The 21,316-nt window shown below is 34.5% G+C and overlaps 2 protein-coding genes across 2 annotated transcripts in view; both read right to left on the reverse strand.

Annotated features, from left to right (window-relative positions):
• Positions 1 to 1,443: 1,443 nt before the first annotated feature.
• On the reverse strand, positions 1,444 to 9,589 carry ccr6b (chemokine (C-C motif) receptor 6b). The gene is made up of 3 exons (XM_073826616.1): positions 9,584 to 9,589; positions 7,231 to 7,314; positions 1,444 to 2,517 (listed from the first exon to the last, which is right to left on the reverse strand). Exons 1-3 carry the CDS (start codon positions 9,587 to 9,589, stop codon positions 1,444 to 1,446), a joined length of 1,164 nt encoding a protein of 387 aa, XP_073682717.1.
• A 553-nt stretch (positions 9,590 to 10,142) lies between these two features.
• Positions 10,143 to 21,316, reverse strand: part of atp6v1c2 (ATPase H+ transporting V1 subunit C2) — a 16,683-nt gene continuing 5,509 nt past the window's right edge. Inside the window, exons 3-14 of the mRNA XM_073826617.1 lie at positions 19,324 to 19,391; positions 17,488 to 17,573; positions 17,179 to 17,241; positions 15,945 to 16,039; positions 15,734 to 15,825; positions 14,223 to 14,321; positions 14,066 to 14,134; positions 13,160 to 13,252; positions 11,993 to 12,080; positions 10,770 to 10,867; positions 10,549 to 10,678; positions 10,143 to 10,238 (exon numbers count right to left, since the gene is read on the reverse strand). Of these exons, the coding sequence (XP_073682718.1) occupies positions 10,143 to 10,238; positions 10,549 to 10,678; positions 10,770 to 10,867; positions 11,993 to 12,080; positions 13,160 to 13,252; positions 14,066 to 14,134; positions 14,223 to 14,321; positions 15,734 to 15,825; positions 15,945 to 16,039; positions 17,179 to 17,241; positions 17,488 to 17,573; positions 19,324 to 19,391 (1,077 nt within the window). The remainder of the gene's footprint in view (positions 10,239 to 10,548; positions 10,679 to 10,769; positions 10,868 to 11,992; positions 12,081 to 13,159; positions 13,253 to 14,065; positions 14,135 to 14,222; positions 14,322 to 15,733; positions 15,826 to 15,944; positions 16,040 to 17,178; positions 17,242 to 17,487; positions 17,574 to 19,323; positions 19,392 to 21,316) is intronic.

Raw genomic sequence — 21,316 nt, forward strand, 5'->3', positions numbered from 1 at the left:
ACTAAATGTGGATGTTTAAATGTGTAACCTATCAGTCAGATGACAGAAGGCATGTCATTTTAATTAAGTAATCTTAATTTCAAGATAAATGCATTTTTGTTTACCTTAACACTCATAGGCTTTAATACCACATTGTTGACAAGACTGACATGCATTTCTCTAACCTGCATTTGCCTTGCAAATTACGTATGAGTTGTAGTAGTACCACCTAAAGGTTACTGCAAAAAAAAAAAAAAAACATTTGAATAGGACAACATTAAGAAAACTAAAATATTTGCCACATTTTCATACTAGTACTATCAGTTGTGACACCACAATAAAGTTTCATTCATTAACATTAGATAAAGGTTTAGAACAAAATTTACAGAGAATTTACTCACCCCCTTGTCATCCAAGATGTTCATGTCTTTCTTTCTTCAGTCGTAAAGAAGTTATGATTTTGGAGGAAAACATTTCAGGAATTTTCTCCATATAGTGGACCAATGGTGCCCGCGAGTTTGAACTTCCAAAATGCAGTTTTAGTGCAGCTTCAAAGGGCTCTGAACAAAAATTAAAGTAATTAAATTAACATTTATACACTTTTTAAACACAAATGCTTGTCTTGTCTAGCTCTGCGGTGTGCATGTGTACTCTGCACTCATGTTCAAGACAGTAAGGGTATGTCGAAAAACTCCCATTTCATTTTCTCCTACAACTTCAAAATCACCCTACATTGCTGTTTTCCTATTTTTTTTGTGAAGGGCATTTGATCTATGCATTTTCACTTTGTAAACACTGGGTCAGTACTACTGCAGTGATGTAGAATGATTTTGAAGTTGGAGGAGGAAAGAAGATCTGAGTTTTTTGACATACCCTAACTGTATTGCACCATACTGCGCAAGCATTTGTGGTTAAAATGGTATAAATTGTATTTTTATTTATTTTTTAGAAAATAACCGATCATTTCACTAGATAAGACCCTTTTTGCTCAGCTGGAATTGTTTAGAGCCCTTTGAAGCTGCATTTAAAACTGCATTTGGGAAGTTCAAACTCGTTGGCACCATAGAAGTTCACTATATGGAGAAAATGTTTTCCTCAAAAAACATAATTCCTTTACGAGTGAAGAAAGAAAGACACGAACGAATCTTGGCTGATAAGAGGGAAAGTAAATTACCTGTACTTTTTACTTTTTGTTCTGGAAGTGAACTTCTCCTTTAATTACATTAGTCAACATGAACTAACAATGAAACAACCTCTTATTTTTCAACATTTGGCCAATTGACGCATTAATAAATTGCATATAATTCATTGCTCATTGTTAGTTAATGCATGAATGGAAGTCAAAAAGTTGACCAAAAGTTTTAGTTTCTTTTTTGTAATCTCTGAAACTGAAACACAAACCAAGCACCAAACAAACAATCCTCAGCTCAAAGCTTCCTTAAGAACAGTCACTGAAAAGTTCTATCACATTGAAAATGATGATGGGTTCTCGTGGTTCTGTCCAACAACGGTTTTATTTGCTGATATGTACAGCTCAGAAGTCTGCTGAGAGGAGCGTCCCGAAATGTACCGTTTCCCCAGGCACCGCAAGTCTCGGAAGATCTGACAAAAGTGGCTTCTGAATTTAACCCCGATGAAAGCGTACAGAATGGGATTCAGACAACAGTGAAGGTAGGCCACGCTTCTGCTGATGGACAAAGTCCTTAGAATCACCTGTTCTTCTTTGCAGTCTCTCTCAATGAACAGTTTACTGGTGTTAACGAGAAGCACCACGTTGTAAGGCAGATGGCAAAGGAGGAACACCAAGACCACGGCCAGGACCACACGGATCGCCTTGTGCTTCTGGAAGTTTTGTGCTTTGAGTAAAGTCACCATGGTGCACAAATAGCAGAACATCATCACTATCAGCGGCACCAAGAACCCCAGGACCATCTGCATGCTTGGAATCAAGATCATCATGAGTTTGGCGGTGTTGTGCTCAAACTTAGGGATGCATTCTTGGTTTTCCTCCTGGTAATATATAAACGTAGGCAGAGACAAGAAAATAGCCAGCAGCCATATGACCGAGCAGATGAGACGGCTGTACACCTGAGCTTGCAATCGAATTCGGACGGATCGTCTGGCTTGCACGATGGCGATGTAGCGGTCGCCGCTGATGCAGGCTAAAAGAAGCGTGCTGCTGTACACGTTGATACTGTAGGCCGCTCTCAGAAACTTACAAGCCCATGTGCCCATGCTCCAGTCGTGCTGTTCGTTGTAGATGATCAGAGGAAGAGCGATGACGAAGAGGAGGTCTGCCAGCGCCACGTTAACCAGGTAGATATCGGTCATGGTTTTCGCTTTCTTGTAGAAGGCATACGTTAGGAGGACCAACAAGTTACCCACCAGGCCGAGTGAACAAGTCAGAGAGTAGATGAATGTTGGAACGGACACTGGCTCCTTGTTGAACGATGTCAGGTTACAAGGTTCTGCATCATCATAATCTTCATAAACATAAGTATCGTTATCCAGGTAATCATTCATAACTGTGCGACTGACCTTGAGAGAAAAGAGAGAGATGGATAGAATTAAAATCTGGACATTTTTGTAAAGCATTACAAGTAACACAAGTTACATAATAATGTTACTTTTTCCAAGTAACTAGCAAAGTAACGCATTACTTTTTAATTGACAAGAAAATATCTGAGTTACTTTTTCAAATATGTAACACCAGTTACTTTTCCCGTCATTTATTGATTAAAAGCTCTCCTGTCCCCATGTTGAGAGAAATTGTGAGTAAGATGTTACTTTAGTTCTAGAATAAATGTGACCATGCATTAATTCATCTCACTCACTAAAAAAAACAGACACAGTATTGAATGAATAAAAACAGTCAAATTCAACACAAACCTGCAATAATTAAATATGTTAAATAATACAAATATCCTTATGTATTTAATCCCATTTTACTGATCGATATCTTCATCCATACTAGTAAGCAAAAATTACTCAAGATAATCTAACATTTGTTTTCTTTTTTTATTGCTGAAGAGTTGACATTTTTTCTTCTGCGGTCTACTGTTCAGATGTGGATTTACTTTTCTTTAAGCCTGAGGCTTTTAATGTAAAAAGGCTTTTACATTTGCCAAAAATATAACTTTTTATATTAAAAACAAACAAGCAAGCCCTGCCCAGATTTAAAAAGTAACGCAAAAGTAATGTAACACATTACTTTCCATAAAAAGTAACTACCGTAAGTAACGTAATTAGTTAGTTTTATAGGGTGTAACTCAATATTGCAATGCATTACTTTTAAAAGTAACTTTCCCCAACACTGTTTACGAGTGAAGAAAAATTTGCATGTCAAACAGAAGCTCGTGCCATGTGAAAAGAAGTGTGCTTAATTGTATTGAATGTGTAGTTGTAGTGTATTTTTTAAAAACTATACTTGCAAATAATGTAATATTAAAGAAGTTCACTTCCAGAAGAAATATTTACAGAAAATTTACTCATCCCTTTTTTTATCCAAGATATTCATGTCTTTTTTCCTCGGTCATACAGACATGATGTTTCTAGAGGAAACATTTCAGGAGTTTTCCCCATAGAGGACTTCAAGTTTGAACATCCAAAATGCAGTTTAAAGCAGCTTCAAGTGGCTCTAAATGATCCCGGTCGAGGAAGAAGGGTCTCATCTAGCAAAAAGATCGGCCATTTTAAAACAAATTGACAATTTACATGCTTTTTAATCTTAAATGCTCATCTTGTTTTGTCTCTGTGATACGCATGCTTAGTCTGTGTAATCTGGGGGGCAATACAGTTGGCTGGGCATCGGAACCATTGTATGTGGGTGCAACAGGACCCACCCAGGCCACTTTTGAAGACCAATCGTATTGGACCAATCCACTTTTCTCTCTCTAATTCAGTGAATACAAGAATGCCCGAGTAAATTAAACTCAATTTAGCCTTGAATTCCACGCTACTTCTTTTTCAAGTCTATTCCCCTTGGTTCATTCAGAACCCATATAAATTAAACTCCATTCCATGTTTTTGCTAGTTTCTTGCGCCTGCTGCACTGCCTTGACACTGCAAAGTAAAAGCATCTGAGTTTACCTGCTGTTTAGATACACCTAACCCCTACCATAAGCTTTATTTCGACTTTCTATAATTTTTTTTTTTTTTTTTAATTTTTGTCTTCATTGAAAACAAATGCCTTTCCGTTGTGATATGAGATATGAGATTTCGGCAAAAGGCGGACGCGAACTCGGGTCTCTCGCGTCAAAAACAGCACGTGTAGCGCATTATCACTTAAGACACTGGAAATATCGTTCAACAGCCGTCTTTTGTACTGTTGTCACATTAGCGAGTAGAGGTGATGTAGCTCCTGTCAAGGCAGCCTATTTGCACGGTGTGCAAAAAGACACTGTTAATTAAAAGCAACCAGACTACAGAAAATGACATGTACTACAGTAAATTATTTTCTGGGGAAGGAGAACCCAGTGACCCACCCACGTTTATTTTGCTTCAGACGCCCTAAGGGTATGTTGAAAAACTCCCATTTCGTTTTTCGTCTTAAACTTCAAAATCATCAAACATTGCTGTTTGTCATTTTTTTGAAGGGCGTTTATCTTCTTTTGTATGTTCACTTTGTAAACACTGGGTCGGTACTTCTGCAGCGATGTAGGACGATTTTGAAGTTGGGGAAGAAAACGAGATGGGAGTTTTTAGACATACCCTAACTGGGGTATGTATGGGGTCTTGAACCGGAAAAAAACTGTTATCACAGACTTAGATAAGACGACCGTCTGAGGTTAAAAAGTATATAAATTGTCAATTTGTGTCGAAAATGACAGATCGTTTTGTTAGATAAGATCGTTTAGAGCCCTTTGAAGCTGCATATAAACTGTATTTTGGAAGTTCAAACTTGGGGGCACCACTGAAGTCCACTATATGGAGCTAATTCCTGAAATGTTTTCCTCAAGAAACAAAATTTCTTATCGATTGAAGAAAGAAAGACCATCTTGGATGACAAGGGGTGAGTAAATTATCTGTAAATTTTTGTTCCAGAACTGAACTTATCCGTTAATGAAATAAAGGCCCACTAAGTTTAACTTACTTAAAGAGGGTTTCATAATCTTGCTTCTTTTAAAAAGTTCACTTTATAATCTCATATTACTCTAAAGTACTTTTTAATAAGTTTTATTCATCTTTTGCCGTGCTTTTTAGAAGTACACTTATTTTGATGTTGACCAGTAAAATTAACATCATACTATTTCCAAAGAAATTTAATTTAGTTAATATTTTAATCATATGTGACCCTGGATGACAAAACCAGTCGTCACCAGTCTTTTTAAAATTCAGATTTATACATTATCTGAAAGGTGAATAAATAAGCTTTCCAATTGACGTATAGTTTGGCCAAGATACAACAATTTTAAGAAAAATCGATCATTTTGACCCATACAATGTATTTTTTGGCTTTTGCTACAAATATGTAAAATAGTAATATTAAATATTAATATTATTTGCTACAAACATATAAACATGTTCTACTTATGACATATTTTGTGGTCCAGGGTCACACATTTCAAATACAATAGAAGTAATTATGAAATTATATACTAACTTGTACTGACGGCCTAAAATTAGTTGCTTTAAAACAAAAAGAAGTGTGCTTAATTGTATTAAATGTGCAGTTGTAGTGTATTTCGAGTCGCCAAAGTGTATTTTTAATGTAATGTAATATTAATGAAATAAAGGCCCTAAAAAGAGTACACTTTCACAACCTTGTTTCTTTTAAAAAGTGCACTTTGTGATAATGTCAAATTACTTAAAAGCATGACAAAAGACGAAATAAATTTAAAATGTACTTTAAAGACATACACTTATTTTCATATTGCTGACTAGTAAAATTAATTTCATATATTTCCATAGAAATTTAGTTACCATTTTAACCATATGTGACCCTGGAGGACAAAACCAGTCATAAAGGTCAGTCTTTTTAAGATTGATTTATACATCATCTGAAAGCTGAATCAATAAGGTTTCCAATTGATGTATAGTTTGGCCGAGAAACGACTATTTTAAAATCGTGGTTTTTAAAGGGTGCAAAAAAATCAAAAGATTAAGAAAATCGCCTTTAAAGTTGTCCAAATGAAGTTCTTAGCATTGCATATTACTAATGAAAAATGAAGTTTTGATAACTTACAATAGGAAATTTACAAAAAAAAACCTTCATTGAATATGATCTTTACTTAATATCCTAATGTTTCTTGGCATAAAAGAAAAAGTGTTCGTTTTGACCCATACAATGTATTTTTGGATTTTGCTACAAAATATACCCAATCTACTTATGGCTGGTTTTGTGATCCAGGGTCACATATTTCAAATAAACTAGAAGTAATTATGAAAAGAAATACTAACATGTACTGATGTCCTACTTTATTTGGTTTAAAACAAACCACTCAAAAAAAAACTCAAAAGTTCAGCTAATTGAATTTCATATAAAGTAAGAAACTTTATAATTTAATTGCAATTAACGTGCAATGTGCAAACTGTCTGAAAACTTCACAATTAGTATATTATTTCAAAAGCATGCCACAATTTTGCCTAACTGCATGTGTAAAGGGGAAGTTATGCAAAAATTTCTGCATCATGGCTGATCTTTATAGATAGCAGATAAGATAATGATATTGACGAAAATGAAAGGCGCCTGTGTCCTGGTTAAAAATGAGTCTTGTTTCATCAGCTTGCCTTCCCACTGCCAAACCTACACAGTACTGTAGGAGCATTTCTTCACATTTAAAAATCTGAATGTGTCTACTTGTTTTAGATATTGATCAGTCGAACACTGAAAATAAAATGTTTGTTTTCATTAGAAAACATTAATGAGATAAGAACAAAACTTGAACTGAATGAATTAAGCTGATTAATGATCATTTTGTCTTCTGTAGAACTCCTTATAGTGCATTTGAAATCATAACTGATGAATTTGTTTTGAGTGTTTTCCTGTTTTTTTTCTTGTGAAGCTGACATGAAATAATCTGTATTGTATAATGCGCTATAGAAATAAGCTCAGCATAATTTCAACATTCAGTCAAGTCTAAACTTTACAAATAAAAGCACTTTTCCACTCACACTCTACTGCTAAGAAATGCAATTTCATCACATTAATATCTGAATTTAAAATACTGTACCTCAAAGTGGCCTCTTCCTTAAAATCCTTCTTATGGACTCTTTTTGATTTGAGATGAGAGGAATATTTCAGCAGTTCACATATGATGCACCTGCTTCAGTGTGGAGTTGATCTGCTTGTGTTCCTTGTGTTTGTAAAGACCGGCCCACGTCATGTGGTAAGTGCTGTCACAAATGCAGCGTTGAGAAAATGTCTTTGTTGTTACCCGGTTCTGCTATCTGATGAGGCTTCTTCTTTGATGTCCTTTTTTCCTCCTACACCGATGAGAAAGTTCTATTGGCTTTTTACCACCTACATGGAAAGCTTTGATCTCTCTCTCTCTATATATAAATAAATAAAAAACAAAGTTTAAGGAACTAATCTTTTAAAAACATCACACTAATATTCCTAAATAAACCTTGACAAATCATGGATCAGCTGACAAAAACCGAGAAGTAAACAGAGGAACAGAAAGAATGCATTGTCTCTGACTGTCGGTGCATTAGTTTTGTTAATATTATTATTGTTGCTTCCTTGATTTTTAAACAATATATTCTGTAACACTTTTCATTCCCTAAAGTGTGGGTGTGATGAACAAATACAATAATTCCTCATTATTCCTCTAAAGTCACAAAGCTATACCATTCTGACCATTAATGTGTGTTGGCAGTTTGTGTACACAACCACCCTACAATGATAAAAATCCACCCAGTGGTATTTTTTTAATCTTTAAAAGTAATATCGCCTTTTTGAAATCAGATCATTCTCAGATTCTTGTCGGTGTGACGAAACACAGTTGATTGACACGAGCGCCTTTCCTTAGACCCGCCCTCACCGAGCAGAAACCAGTCCAAATATGGTCGCCATTGTGTGACTCAGGTGCAGAGGAAGACTCTAATTGAGCGATTGAGGTGTTCTGTTGTTGGATGTAATAATTAACATAGCAGTAGTCATTTACTCCCGACATCTGAGCAGCTGAAGAGGCAGAGGACAATATTACTTTCGTTTTTAAAAGGAATGCGCAGATCCCAATCTACATAAGCATCTGTGTTCGTGTGAATCATTCGTGATGCAGCTTCAACCACAGCAGAAGTGAGTATAAGGGTTTTTTTTCCGCATTTTTGCAAATGACCTTTCTTAATAATGTGCTTGTTGGCAAGTTTCGCCGATAAACACACCTAAATGCAGCAAAAGTAAACATTACAGCTTGTAATCCCACAACAGAGAGGGGTGGGGCGAGCAGAAATCATTTGCATTTAACCCTTGTGCGACCTTGTGGACATTTTTGTCCATTTCAGTTTTGTTTTTTGTTTTAAGTGTGTCTGTGTTAATGCCAACTGCATAAATCTTGGCTCAGGTGTGTATTTTTATTGAAATTGTAATATTTCACCCTCATTTCCTTCTATTTTAAAATCTATTTTACCCTCTGTACAAAAACTACTCACACTCAGGACCTTAAGGACAAAAATGTCCACATTGAAACCCATTAAAACTGCAATTTTTTAACTCAGGGCCATTTGACTATAAAATGATGCAATATTTGCTAATAGGCATTCATTCTATCGGAAAGGCTTCAAATTTTAAATTTTTACCATTTTTTTACTAGATTGTGCCATTTTTTCAAATTTGGCATATAAAAGAAATACTCGCTTTTTCGTGCTTTGAAAGAAATGATATTGTACTGCAATCAAAAATCCCACTCCATGAATGTGAGTCAGACCCTTGAGAGGCTTGTCAAGCAAAATCGATTCAAGAATTTCGGTGAACTTCACAAGGAATGGACTGAGGCTGGGGTCAAGGCATCAAGAGCCACCACACACAGATGTGTCATTGAATTTGGTTACAGTTGTCGTATTCCTCTTGTTAAGCGACTCCTAAACCACAGACAACGTCAGAGTCCCTTGGGCTAAGGAGAAGAAATGGACTGTTGCCCAGTGGTCCAAAGTCCTCTTTTCAGATGAGAGCAAGTTTTGTATTTTATTTGGAAACCAAGGTCCTAGAGTCTGGAGGAAGGGTGGAGAAGCTCATAGCCCAAGTAGCTTGAAGTCCAGTGTTAAGTTTCCACAGTCTGTGATGATTTGGGGTGCAATGTCATCTACTGGTGTTGGTCCACTGTGTTTTTTGAAGACCAAAGACACTGCACCCGTTTACCAAGACATTTTAGAGCACTTCATGCTTCCTTCTGCAGACCAGCTTTTTAAAGATGATGATTTCATTTTCCAGCAGGATTTGGCACCTGCCCACACTGCCAAAATCACCAAAAGTTGGTTAAAATACCACAATGTTGGTGTGCTTAACTGGCCAGCAAACTCACCAGACCCTATAGAGAATCTATGGGATATTGTCAAGAGGAAAATGAAAAACAAGAGACCAAAAAATGCAGATGAGCTGAAGGCCACTGTCAAAAGAAACCTGGGCTTTCATACCACCTCAGCAGTGCCACAGACTGATCACCTCCATGCCACGCCGAATTAAGGCAGTAATTGAACATACTTTCCAGAAGGCCAACAATTCACTAAAATGTTTTTTTTTTGGTCTTATGAAGTATTCTAATTTGTTGAGATTGTTAAATGTGAGCCAAATCATCACAATTAAAAGAACCAAAGACTTCAGTCTGTGTGCATTGAACTTATTTAATACACAAGTTTCACAATTTGAAACTTGAGTTGAATTACTGAAATAAATGAACTTTTCCACAACACTCTAATTTATTGAGATGCATCTATATGGATGGTCAAGGTCTAAAATACTATTTCTGATTTGAGCCAGGTAGGATATATATTTTTTGGCCCAGATGCAGCTTGCAGTGATTCTGTAGTTTGGCAACAAAAATAGTTATTTGATGTCTGAATGTTTTACTTTAAAAGCAGGGCCTATGCACTCTATAGACCATACTCCTGTTAACATTAAAAAAAGTTCACATTCAATGACCAATTTTTTTCCAGTTTATTTAAATCTGAAAGATGCAAAACAATAACATGAGTGTCAAATAACGTCATTCTATGTTTTAGCACTAACTTGGTTCCACCAAAGGTATTTTGATAGGATAACAGATGTAGGAGTAATATTCCTGCTGGCCGGTGCTTCCGTCTGGGATATCAAGCCCCACCTAGGAAGAATGACAGCAACAGAACAAAATATTTACTTTCTAGGAAACTGGTGCACACTATTAACAAAAAGAAAAAGTTGCTGCAGTCAGGGAAGCCTCTGACTCTTATATTTCCTACATAATGAATCAGCTGCACCTCAGGTGGTTCACAAATCAAAAGCAATAACAAATGCTGTTATCTTGTATTTAGATTTTTTCAAGCAACATTTAAAGAGTAAAATTTAAAACATTTAATATTTAAATAAAGATCCTTTAGTGGCACTTTGAAAATGTAAATACAGGCACCAAAAGAGAAAAGGAAAAATCTTACATCTGGTTTACTGGTCGCTACTGCTGCTTCAAGATGTTTGAATAAAGAGTTGAGTTGCTTCCTCAGCTGCTTCATACTCTTCTTACTGGGCTGTAGCAAAATAGCTTGGAAACTGACCGGCAGACCATACCTAACCAACAGCAGAACAATTGTAATGAGTTTTGTGTTTATCGGTTTATATTTATGATTTATTTAGTTTTCTTGTTCAGTGGTCATTTTACCTGAGAATTGACTCAACAAATGTACGGAGGACCTTGATGTGAATCCAGGCCACAAAGATCTCAGTAAAGTTTACCTTCAGCCAACACACAAATGTTCTCTGTTGGAAAAACCAGCAGCATGTTATCATTGCAATGATTCTTGAGAGAATGGAAAAAAATTTAACTGGCGATTAATTTTGAAAATAACAAATACATTTTAAAAATAATTAGAGATGATGCACTAGAATGCTCTTAACACAAATTTATTTTCTATTTTTTAAAATCTTTCAATATCCCAAAACTGTTAAAATATATATTAAACTCTAGACAAACAGAAATATTATTACACACTGTAAAAAAATTGCTGTAGTTCTGCAGCTGGTTGCCAGTAACTTACTGTAGATGTTTAATTTATGTTATTTACTGGCAACAGTTTGTTCAAAGTTAAATGAACATTAAACATTAACAAGTCTTTGTCTTTACAGAATAAAACTATAAAATAACAACCTACTGCAAAGCATTCTGGGAACCAGAAACCTTCATCAACCTTTTTCTGTTTTTTTCCTTCAGATTTTGGTTCCCAGAATGCTTTGCATGAGGCTGTTATTTTAGTTTTGTTCTGTAAAGATAAAGACTTGTTAATGTTTAATGTTCAATTAACTTTGAACAAACTGTTGCCAGTAAATAGCATAAATTAAAATGTACAGTAAGTTACTGGCAACCAGCCGCCAGTAATACTGCAATTTCTACAGATTTTGTTTACAGTGTACATTTACTGCTATGTCCTGTGAGAATAAAAAGGTTAACTTTATAAGGTTTCATTTTTGCCAGCATTCTCAGATTTAAAAAAAAAAATAATGAAAACAACTATAAAAAGTCTTCACCCTGAAATTTTTTTTATATATATTTCACCAGTTTAGGGTTGAAAACATCCTGTAGTCTCATTTCATTCTTAAGTGTAGTCAACTGAAGCTGTATTATAAATATTCTATAATATGACATAACAGATGATTGTATCTGATCATGTAGGTGACAAGAAAACAAACAAACAAAATAATGGGTTTAAAGGAACAAGCAGGAGGTTGCATCCAAGCACAGATGAACATGCATTGATACAAAATGTTTTTTTGATCAGTTCTTAGGTCTGTTTTGTCTCAGTAACCAGAGATTTATATACAGTAAGTATTAAATAAGTGTTCATATTATGGAATGGAATAAACGCACAGTTATTAGAATTTACTTACATAAAGTTCTTTCTTATCCACAGTGAGGCGTCCTATCTCCTGCTTTTGCTTCTCGGCCTCATCCAAGTTAAATTCCCGCACTGTAAACCTGTTGGCCACAGGAATAAGTAATTTCATTATTAAGCACCTAATTGTATTGAATATGCACTTGTAGTGTCCTTAAAATCTCAAAAGTATAAAAGTAAAACTATGCTCTTACAGAAAAAAGGTATAAAAGCTGTCACTTGAGACAGTCCACTTTAAAAAGCTACTAATATGACCCTGGACCAGAAAACCAGTCCTGAGAAGCACTTGTAGCAATAGCCGAAAACACATTGTATGGGTCAAAATTATACATTTTTCTTTTATGCCAAAAATCATTAGGATATTAAGTAAAGATCATGTTCCATGAAGATATTTAGTAAATTTCTTACCGTAAAAATATCAAAACTTATTTTTTTGATTAGTAATATATAATCCGCACTCAGTGCTGCTGACAACGCTACAACGCCACTGCTTTGGGGTGGGTCAAATTTAGGGCAGAGCACGCCTCTGAAAAACTATGTTTACACCCTGTTTGCGTTTCATTTGTCTTTTTTAAAGGCGGTTCGCTAACTAAACTGTAGCATATAATGAAAACAAGTACATTTACTTTTGCTTGACTTTTTCAATAATATGTGATTTCAGCTCAGTAATCCACCAGTTTCGGAAACACGCGTCATAGTCTTGACTGGTTTTGTGGTCCAGGGTCACATATGTATGATTTAGGTATAAATATGTACAATGTACTAATGTGTACCTTTTAAATATCCACCTACAAGAGGTAAATAGTTCAAAAGTACAAAACTGTACTTTTTGCTGGGTACTACTGCCTTAGTGACATCTTTTGTACCTTTGTACTTTTTTCTGAGAGTTAATAAAATAAAAAGCCACTAATGTGTACACTTTAATGTCTGTTTGTGAATACACCTTCAAAAAGTGCACTTTGTAATAATTTCAAATGAAAGTTTTACTTTAATGAACACTTTCTAAAAATAACATACAAATTTTAGGGGTGCTGAGTATGTGCAGTATACATTGTAAAACAATATGTCAAAATATCATTAAGTTACATTAAGTATATTCTTTTAAGCGCTCCTTTTTTAAAGTATGCAAGGGAATGTAGTAAAGATTTGAGAGTAAGCTTACTTGTGCTTTTTGGCATTGGTTTTGAATTCGGCAATGACATTCTTAAACAGGGTTACTGTGAAAATTCCTGCATCTGCATCCTCAACCAACTTCCTGTATACAAACATAAACAGAGTTATTATGCCATGCAAAAGATTAGAGGCCAACATGACAATAATGCATTGCAAAAAAATGCTTTTCTTACTTTGATTTTTTGTATTGTTTCGAGCAAAAATATAAAAAAATTGTTAAATTCAAGAAGGATTTTTTTAGACAAGTAAAAATTATTGTCTTGTTTTCAGAAAAAAAAAACAAGTCAAAATTAAGTGAGCTTTTGCTTAGAACAAGCTAAATAATTTGCCAGTGGGGTAAGAAAATATTTTATTTCAAACAAAAAACATGAGTATTTTTCTCACCCAATTGGCAGATTATTTTGCTTGTTTCAAGCAAAAACACACTTAATTTTGACTTGTCTTTTTTCTGAAAACAGGACAATAATTTTTACTCATCTAGAAAATCCCTGTTAATTTAAGCGTTTTTAGATATTTTGGATGGAAACAAGACAAAAAAATCTAAGTAAGTAAAGCATTTTTGGAGTGTGGTCTGGTTGATGTCTGAAACAGAAGGAAATACACAGGGTCAAAGCCTATGAGTTGGAAAGCATCTCAGAGACTACAGCCAGACAGTAACTTGATAATACAGCTTTAGCCTTCAGACTGTCAAAACAACAGTGTTCCCATGTCTTTTTTTAATGAATTTCCCTGACCTTTCCAGTTGTTCATGATTAATAGATAAAGACTATTTAACAGCATTTTATAGATATTACAGTGGTGGATTTCCAGATTTATTTTCAGATTTTCTGTGACCATGGGAACCCAAACGAAATACAAACTACTCAACAAACTCAACAAATGCATGGGGACCAACCGGCTGGAACGAGGAACCACAAACTTTGACATGGACTCATATGTCTTCTCCCATAGTGTATATGCTGTTCTGTTGAGATAATGTGACAAATACATTTCAGAAAAATGCTTGATCAGTAATACATGAGTTAACATTTGCTCTCAGAGTTTACACTCACCTGGGCACCACAACTAGCAGTGTTGTGAGGTACTCTGAATTCAAAACCAAGTCCTCCTTTTTCACAATATTGGTCAATGCACGGGTCTGCAAGCTTCCCCTGGTTAAATGCAGCAGTAGTGAAGGTTATTAAGTTACACATTTTGACATTAAGGAAGGGGAGAAATGTATGGAGCACCTAATGGGACATGGTGATGCAAAGGATGAAAAGGGAGAAAATGTATATTTCAGTGCTTTTGTGTTTTCACAAAATTTGCAGTGCACCTGTGGATATAAATGGCTGCTTGCAGAAACATCATCATCATCAGCTTTTTTTTTTTTGCACAATGCACTTTAAGCTCTGGCAAGAATGGGATGCACTCACAGTGATGCATTCATGGTGAAAGGCTCTTTTATTGCTTTATTCTTTATCAAGGGATAAGATATTAGTGTTTGCACGGAGCATGTTTGATTTCGGATGAGTTTGCACTGCAAAAAATTACTTTGATTCTTTTGTCTTGTTTCCAGCCAAAATATCTAAAAATTCTTATATCAAGAAGGATTTTCTAGACAAGTAAATACTGTTTTTGCTTAGAACAAGCAAAAAAAATCTTATTTCAAAGAAATCTGAAAGGAGTGTTTATGTTTTTTCAGCTTTTCCTGCTCTGCTTTTTACATTGATTCTAAGCTGACTGTTTAAATATGGAGTGTCTAATTCCAAGGAATTAGATGCAGAGAGAGTTCAGGTAGGTTTTATTAATAATCCACCTCCTCCACTTCTGCAAACTGAGAGGCCTTCTCAAAAATAAAAGCACTTCTCCTGTTATATCTAGCAGTTAACTGTGCTAACTATAGTATGCGACATGTGACCCTGGACCACAAAAACAGTCATAAGTAGAACGGGTTTATTTGTAGCAATAGCCTACAAAAATTGCATTGGACAAAATGATGTTACATGGAGATATTTTGTAATTTTCCTACCGTAAATATATTGTAACTTAATTTTTGATTAATAGTGTGCATTGCTAAGAACTTCATTTGGGCAGTTTTAAAGGCGATATTCTCAATATTCTATATTTTGATTTTTTTTTTTTTTTTTTGCACCCTCAGATTTCAGATTTTAAAATAGTTGTAACTATTGTAATGGCCAAATAATGTCCTATCCTAAGAAACCATGCATCAATGGAAAGCTTGTTTCACATTTTCCAAAAAATTGAAATATGACTGGTTTGGTGGTCCAGGGTCATATAAAAGAAGGGATGCCCCACAGGTCGATTTAACAGCATTTTTACTCTTGTGCCTAAATCTTTTCACAGTACCGTCTTGAAGCATCTTGGAGAAGTTTTTTCCACTCATTCCCACCTCATATTATTTTAATCAAAAATGTTTATCAGAAGAATGCTGAAGCACTGAAATTTTTCCTTTAATTTAATTTTTTCAATCACCATATCTCTTTAAGGGCTCTATAGAAATGTATTTCAAAGAGTCATGAAAATAATGCAAAAATGGTCCTGAAATAGACCTAGAACTCACTCATTTTTTCGCTCAAAGCTTTTAATAGTGGCTTTCACGTGACTGTAAGCAGCTCTCCGTGATTTCAACTCGGTGTCCACCTGAGAAACTTGCTAACGCACACAAACACACAACAATAACAACAACCCACACAGACAAACATGTATACAATAGAACATATAGAAACAAATAGTTGTTATTGTTCAAAAAGTGCTTTATATAAGGTGCATACTTTGGAGATGATGTCAGCAAGGGTTTTCAGAGGGTGTGCAGTGGGGTATTTTGCTCTGTCCCATTGAAACCTGGTCACATATGTTGCCAAATCCACTGAAACATCAAGAAACACAGACTCAGAAAGCATAAATGAATGTTGTAAGCGATAAAGCAGCATAATTACAACAGCATGGAAGATAAAGTGGCTTTTTATATATATACAGAATACACTTTTCTAGCTTAGATTTTTTGTCTTGTTTCCAGACAAAATATCAAAAAATTCTTAAATCAAGGATTTTTTAGACGAGTAAAAATCATTTTCTTGTTTTCAGAAAAATTAAGTCAAAATTAAGTGAGTTTTTGCTTAGAACAAGCAAAATAATCTGCCAATGGGGTAAGAAAAAAAAATCTTATTTCAAACAGGCAAAACAAGATTTTTTGCTTACCCTATTGGCAGATTATTTTGCTTGTTTTAAGCAAAAACGCTCTTAATTTTGACTTGTTTTTTCTGAAAACAAGAAAATGATTTTTACTCGTCTAAAAAATCCTTCTTGATTTAAGAATTTTTAGAAATTTTGTCTGGAAACAAGACAAAAAAATCTAAGCTAGATAAGCATTTTTTGCAGTGTATGTCCTTTAATATTTTGTGAGAAAATAATGAAAAGCAAACCCCAATGTGCAGATATTAACAGCTTAAATTAAACAATATTCAGATGGATTTACTGCATAGAATCTGCCAATACCAACAAACATCTTTTTTTTTTTTTTTCATTTAAAAAATTATAATACTTCAGAAAGGTCTATATTGCAAAAGATCACATTTCCAAACTGGTTTAAAGTGATGTTTTCTGTATTTATGGCAAAAAAAATTTGCTCATTCCCCAAAACTCTCCTTGCATTGACATTTCTGCTATGCAGTGGTGCATTGTTTATGTGGTCACTGAAAAACAGGAACCTGTTATGAATAAATATGTACTGATTTGTGTAAGTGCGTGCTGTACATGTGCTGCTGATGTAATTCGTGGGAGTTTGTTCTTTGTAAAAGGGCAGCTACACCAAATGGTTTTCTGGTATCCTTGTGTTTGTCGTGCAAAAATATCAAGTCCATCTGATTATGACATAACTCTCCTTGTAAAAAAAGAAGTATAGGATACTTTAGCACTTTTTTAAAGAGCCATTTTTACTCTTCATATAATTTTGCTTGAATTGTGTTTGAATAGTAGTATATTGTATTCTATTATATTGCTAAATACCTTGTATAGTCTGGAAGTACGATTTCAGCGGTGACAGTCGATCATTCTGGTGAGTCCTGTGCTCTGTTTATTAGAATAATAACAAAGCATTACTGAGAATTTTAATTAACAATCAATGAAATGAAATGATCTTGCATGGCAATAATTATTTTTAATGGAACATCAGGTCATGTTTATGTCAAACGTAACTTGATCTCATGGTGAACATGGCCGGCTCAGAGGAGGTGGCCTTCTGCTAATGAGCTCTTCTCTGCTTTCTTATGGAACAGGTTTATCCGTTACAGAGAAGTGCTCCCCGCATTCACTCACCTCTGTTGGCCAGCATGCTCTCCAGGAGTTTTCCACTGAACTCTTCCATCACCTCACCCAAACACTGAGAGGTCTGACGTATCACACTGTTTTATAGCGGTGCAAGAGAATGCAGAACAGTGGTTAAGGGGCTATACTTGAACATAAGTTAATGTACAGTGTACTATGAATGAACTAACACATTTTACAGCATCTGTTTATGTCTTTGATTCACTGCATAATTATATTGAATATGCACTTGTGGTGTACTTCAGAGCAGATAACGAAGTAAAAGCCACTTAAGTGCTTCTTAACATACTTAAGTGCACTTTTTAAAAGTGTAATAATGTCAAGTTTACTTTATAGTTGTGGTGTTTTAAAGAAGTACACCCAGTACTTGATGTGTTGACTTACATACTAAAGCACATGTAAAGCTCTTCATAAATTTAAGTTGTGTTATTAAATATTACATTTAGTTATTTACAGTTAAAATATTTTCTATGTACTACATTTGAACTTTTTTACAAATGTGCAGCTGCATTATTACAATATACTGTATATATACACATTTCAATAGAATTGACATTAAAGTGTATTTTTGACTTTATCATAAATCTTGGCAGTACATTCTGAAGTTCGATTTAACCATATTTCCAAAAACAATAGTTTGACTAATTATGAAATTACATAAAAGATTAAAAAGGTAAAAAAAGAGCTCTCTACTAAATCAGTTCATCTCACTGTTTAATATAAATTTAAACTATAATACATTTACAATTAAGTGTCCACACTGTAAAAAACTATTTGTTCAGTCAATTGAAAATAATTTGTTACCCAGCTGCCTTAAAATTTTAAGTAGAATCAACTCAAAGATCTAAGTTGTCACTTAGGACAATTTAACATTTAAAGTTGACTTAACTTAAATTTTTAAGGCAGCCAGGTAACAAAATATTTTAAGTTGACTAAACAAATTGTTTTTTACAGTGCAAAAACAGGGTTATTATTGTTACTAAAACCGTTAAAAAAATCATAATCATAATAATTATAAATATCAAAAATACAAAAAGTGCAAACATACTTAATTTCAGCTAGGTCCCAAGGCAAAATTTCTTATCTAAATAAATAATATCTAAAAATAAACAAATAAGCTTTCCAGTGATGTATGGTTTGTTAGGATAGGATCATATTTGGTCCTGAGGGTGCAAAAAAATAAGTTTTGATATATTTGCAGTAGTAGTGGGACAGTAGTAGTACAAATTTACAAAATATCTTCATGGAACATGATCTTAATATCCTAATAATTTTTGGCATGAAAGAAAAATGTATCAATTTGACCGGTACAGTGAATTGGTGGCTACTGCTACAAATAGTCTCATTCTACTTAAGACTGTTTTTGTGGTCCAGGGTCACATATGCTAAAGTGTATTTTTTAAAAATCTGATAAATATATAATATAATATAATTATAATAACTGGACTCAGGATAGTGATAATGCAGCATTAAAACCATGCTAAAATTCACACTAGAGCTATGACCCCAAAGGTCAACCCAGTACCTGAACCTAGTGTAACCTTGTCTGGAAGTCATATGAATGGAAATCGTAGACTGAAAGAGAGAAAGGAGTAAAAGAGAGGGCAGTTTCCACAACACATAAACATTGCAGCTGAGACAGGAAGATTCATGTCAGCTGGCACCTGAAACTGGACTCGACTGGATTGAGTGACTCACTGAAAATTATATTGCAGCAGCTTGAGACTTTTCCCACAAACAAACAGAAGTAAACGTGCTACAAAACACATGAGTCTGATCTTTAATCCGGTCCTTGTTTGTAATAAAGGAAAGGAATATGTTACTTACCCCTCTGTAAAGGAGTCCAGTCTAGACAGGTCATCAGAGACTCCCAGCAGCACATCCAGCGTTCCTACCTTCATTAATAAAAACAAAAATAACAAACAGTTACACAAACTAAAGCAATTGCATTATAGACAAGTCAACTATAACAAAGTTCAGTTTATCTGCCTCTCACAGGTTGAGGTTTTAGTTTAAATCCCTGAGGGTTCTTTACATGTTTGCCAAAAAATATATGTGGCTTAAACTTTTGAGAGATCAAACATTTTAGCCAATATATGGTTTTACCATCAAAACATGTACTAAACATAGCATCGATTTCTGAAACTAAGTGTGCTCCTGATTTGACTTTTAACTGTTTGATGCACAGACAGACCTTTTTTGTATCCATTAATTCATATGGAACAAATTGGTCACTAACTAGAGTCATGTTCCCAATACAGGGCAATTCAAAACCAATCACATGGTTGGTAAATGAAACTTGTGCTATCCATTATCATTCTATACAAACTTAAAGGTGAAAATGGCCTGTTTTTTTATGATAAACTTTTTTCTTCTGTCTCACTGCCTAAAGAGCGCAATGCTCTGTAGTGCCTTCAAAACATTGAGTGGCCAAAGATGTCAAATTCTGACTCAACCAATGGGATGGGTTTAGGGAAGGACTGCTTTTTTAATCTAAACTATGGCGGACACTGTGGTGCAATGAGTTTCCCAAGTGTTTGAGAATTCTGCTTGGAAATAATCAGTATTTTACTACTTTTTGAGTCTGATTTCTCATTGAATCACACAAAAGTGAACATTCTGTCATTATTTACTCACCTTTATGTTGTTGTTCCAAAATGGTTTGACTTTATTTCTTCCCCAGAACATTAAATGGGCACCAAAGCTGTTTGGTTTACCAACTTTTTCCAAAGTATTTTCTGTTGTGCTCCATAAAAGAAACAAAGTACAGTTGAGGTCAAAAGTTTACATACACCTTGTAGAATCTGCCAAAATGTTAATTGTTTTAACAGTATAAAAGGGATCATACAATGCTAATTCTCATTGGTGCTTCAGAAGGGAAAACGAGGCATTAAGAGCTGGGGGTGAAAACTTTTTCATTTGAAGATCAAGGTAAATGTAACTTATTTTGTCTTCTGGGAAACATGCAAGTATCGTCTGTAGCTTCTGAAGGGCAGTACTAAATGAAAATTAAATGATATTTAGGCAAAATAAGAAAAATGTACATATTTTCATTCAGTTCAAAAGTTTACACCCCCAGATCTTAATGCATCGTCTTTTCTTCTGAAGCATCAGTGAGTGTTTGAATCTTCGGTCCTCAGTGTGAAAAGACAGATCTCAAAATGATACAAAAAAGATTTTTTGGGATCTGTTGGATTTTTCTAAAGAACAGCAGGCAGTTTAAATGTTCAGGACAAACAGCTGACTCACAAACAACTATCACTAAACAAAAAAAAAAAAAAAAAAACCCGCTGTGGATCATGCTGGTAACAACCTATTATTTTCTCTTGTGGACTATATGTAAACATCTTTTAAGTGAGATATCTTATTCAGGTCAGTACTAAATAAAAAAATACCATGCATTTTGTATGATCGCTCTTATTTTGGTGAAATAATTAACATTTAGCAGATTCTGCAAAGTGTATGTAAACTTTTGACCACAACAGTATTACAGGTTTGAATTGACAGGAGTGTAAAGAAATGATGACAGGGTAAATTTTTTATGAAAAATAACAATTTGATACAGTAAATGGGTCCAGAGAATCCTCAGCATCTGCATATAGCAAAACTGCTTTCTTAAGACAAATAGGGTCTGTGCTATGGGTGGCACCCTTAGTCTTATTGGTAACCAAAGAGTTTATGGTAGCCATTGACTATGGATGTCAATGGCTGCCACCGACATTCTTCAAAATATTCTTTTGTGTTTAACAGAAGAAAGAAAATAATACAGGTTTGAAACAACTTAAAGGTGAGTAAATGATGACAGAATTTTACATTTTTG

Source organism: Garra rufa, chromosome 21, assembly GCF_049309525.1.
Source record: "Garra rufa chromosome 21, GarRuf1.0, whole genome shotgun sequence".
Classification (NCBI taxonomy): domain Eukaryota; kingdom Metazoa; phylum Chordata; class Actinopteri; order Cypriniformes; family Cyprinidae; genus Garra; species Garra rufa.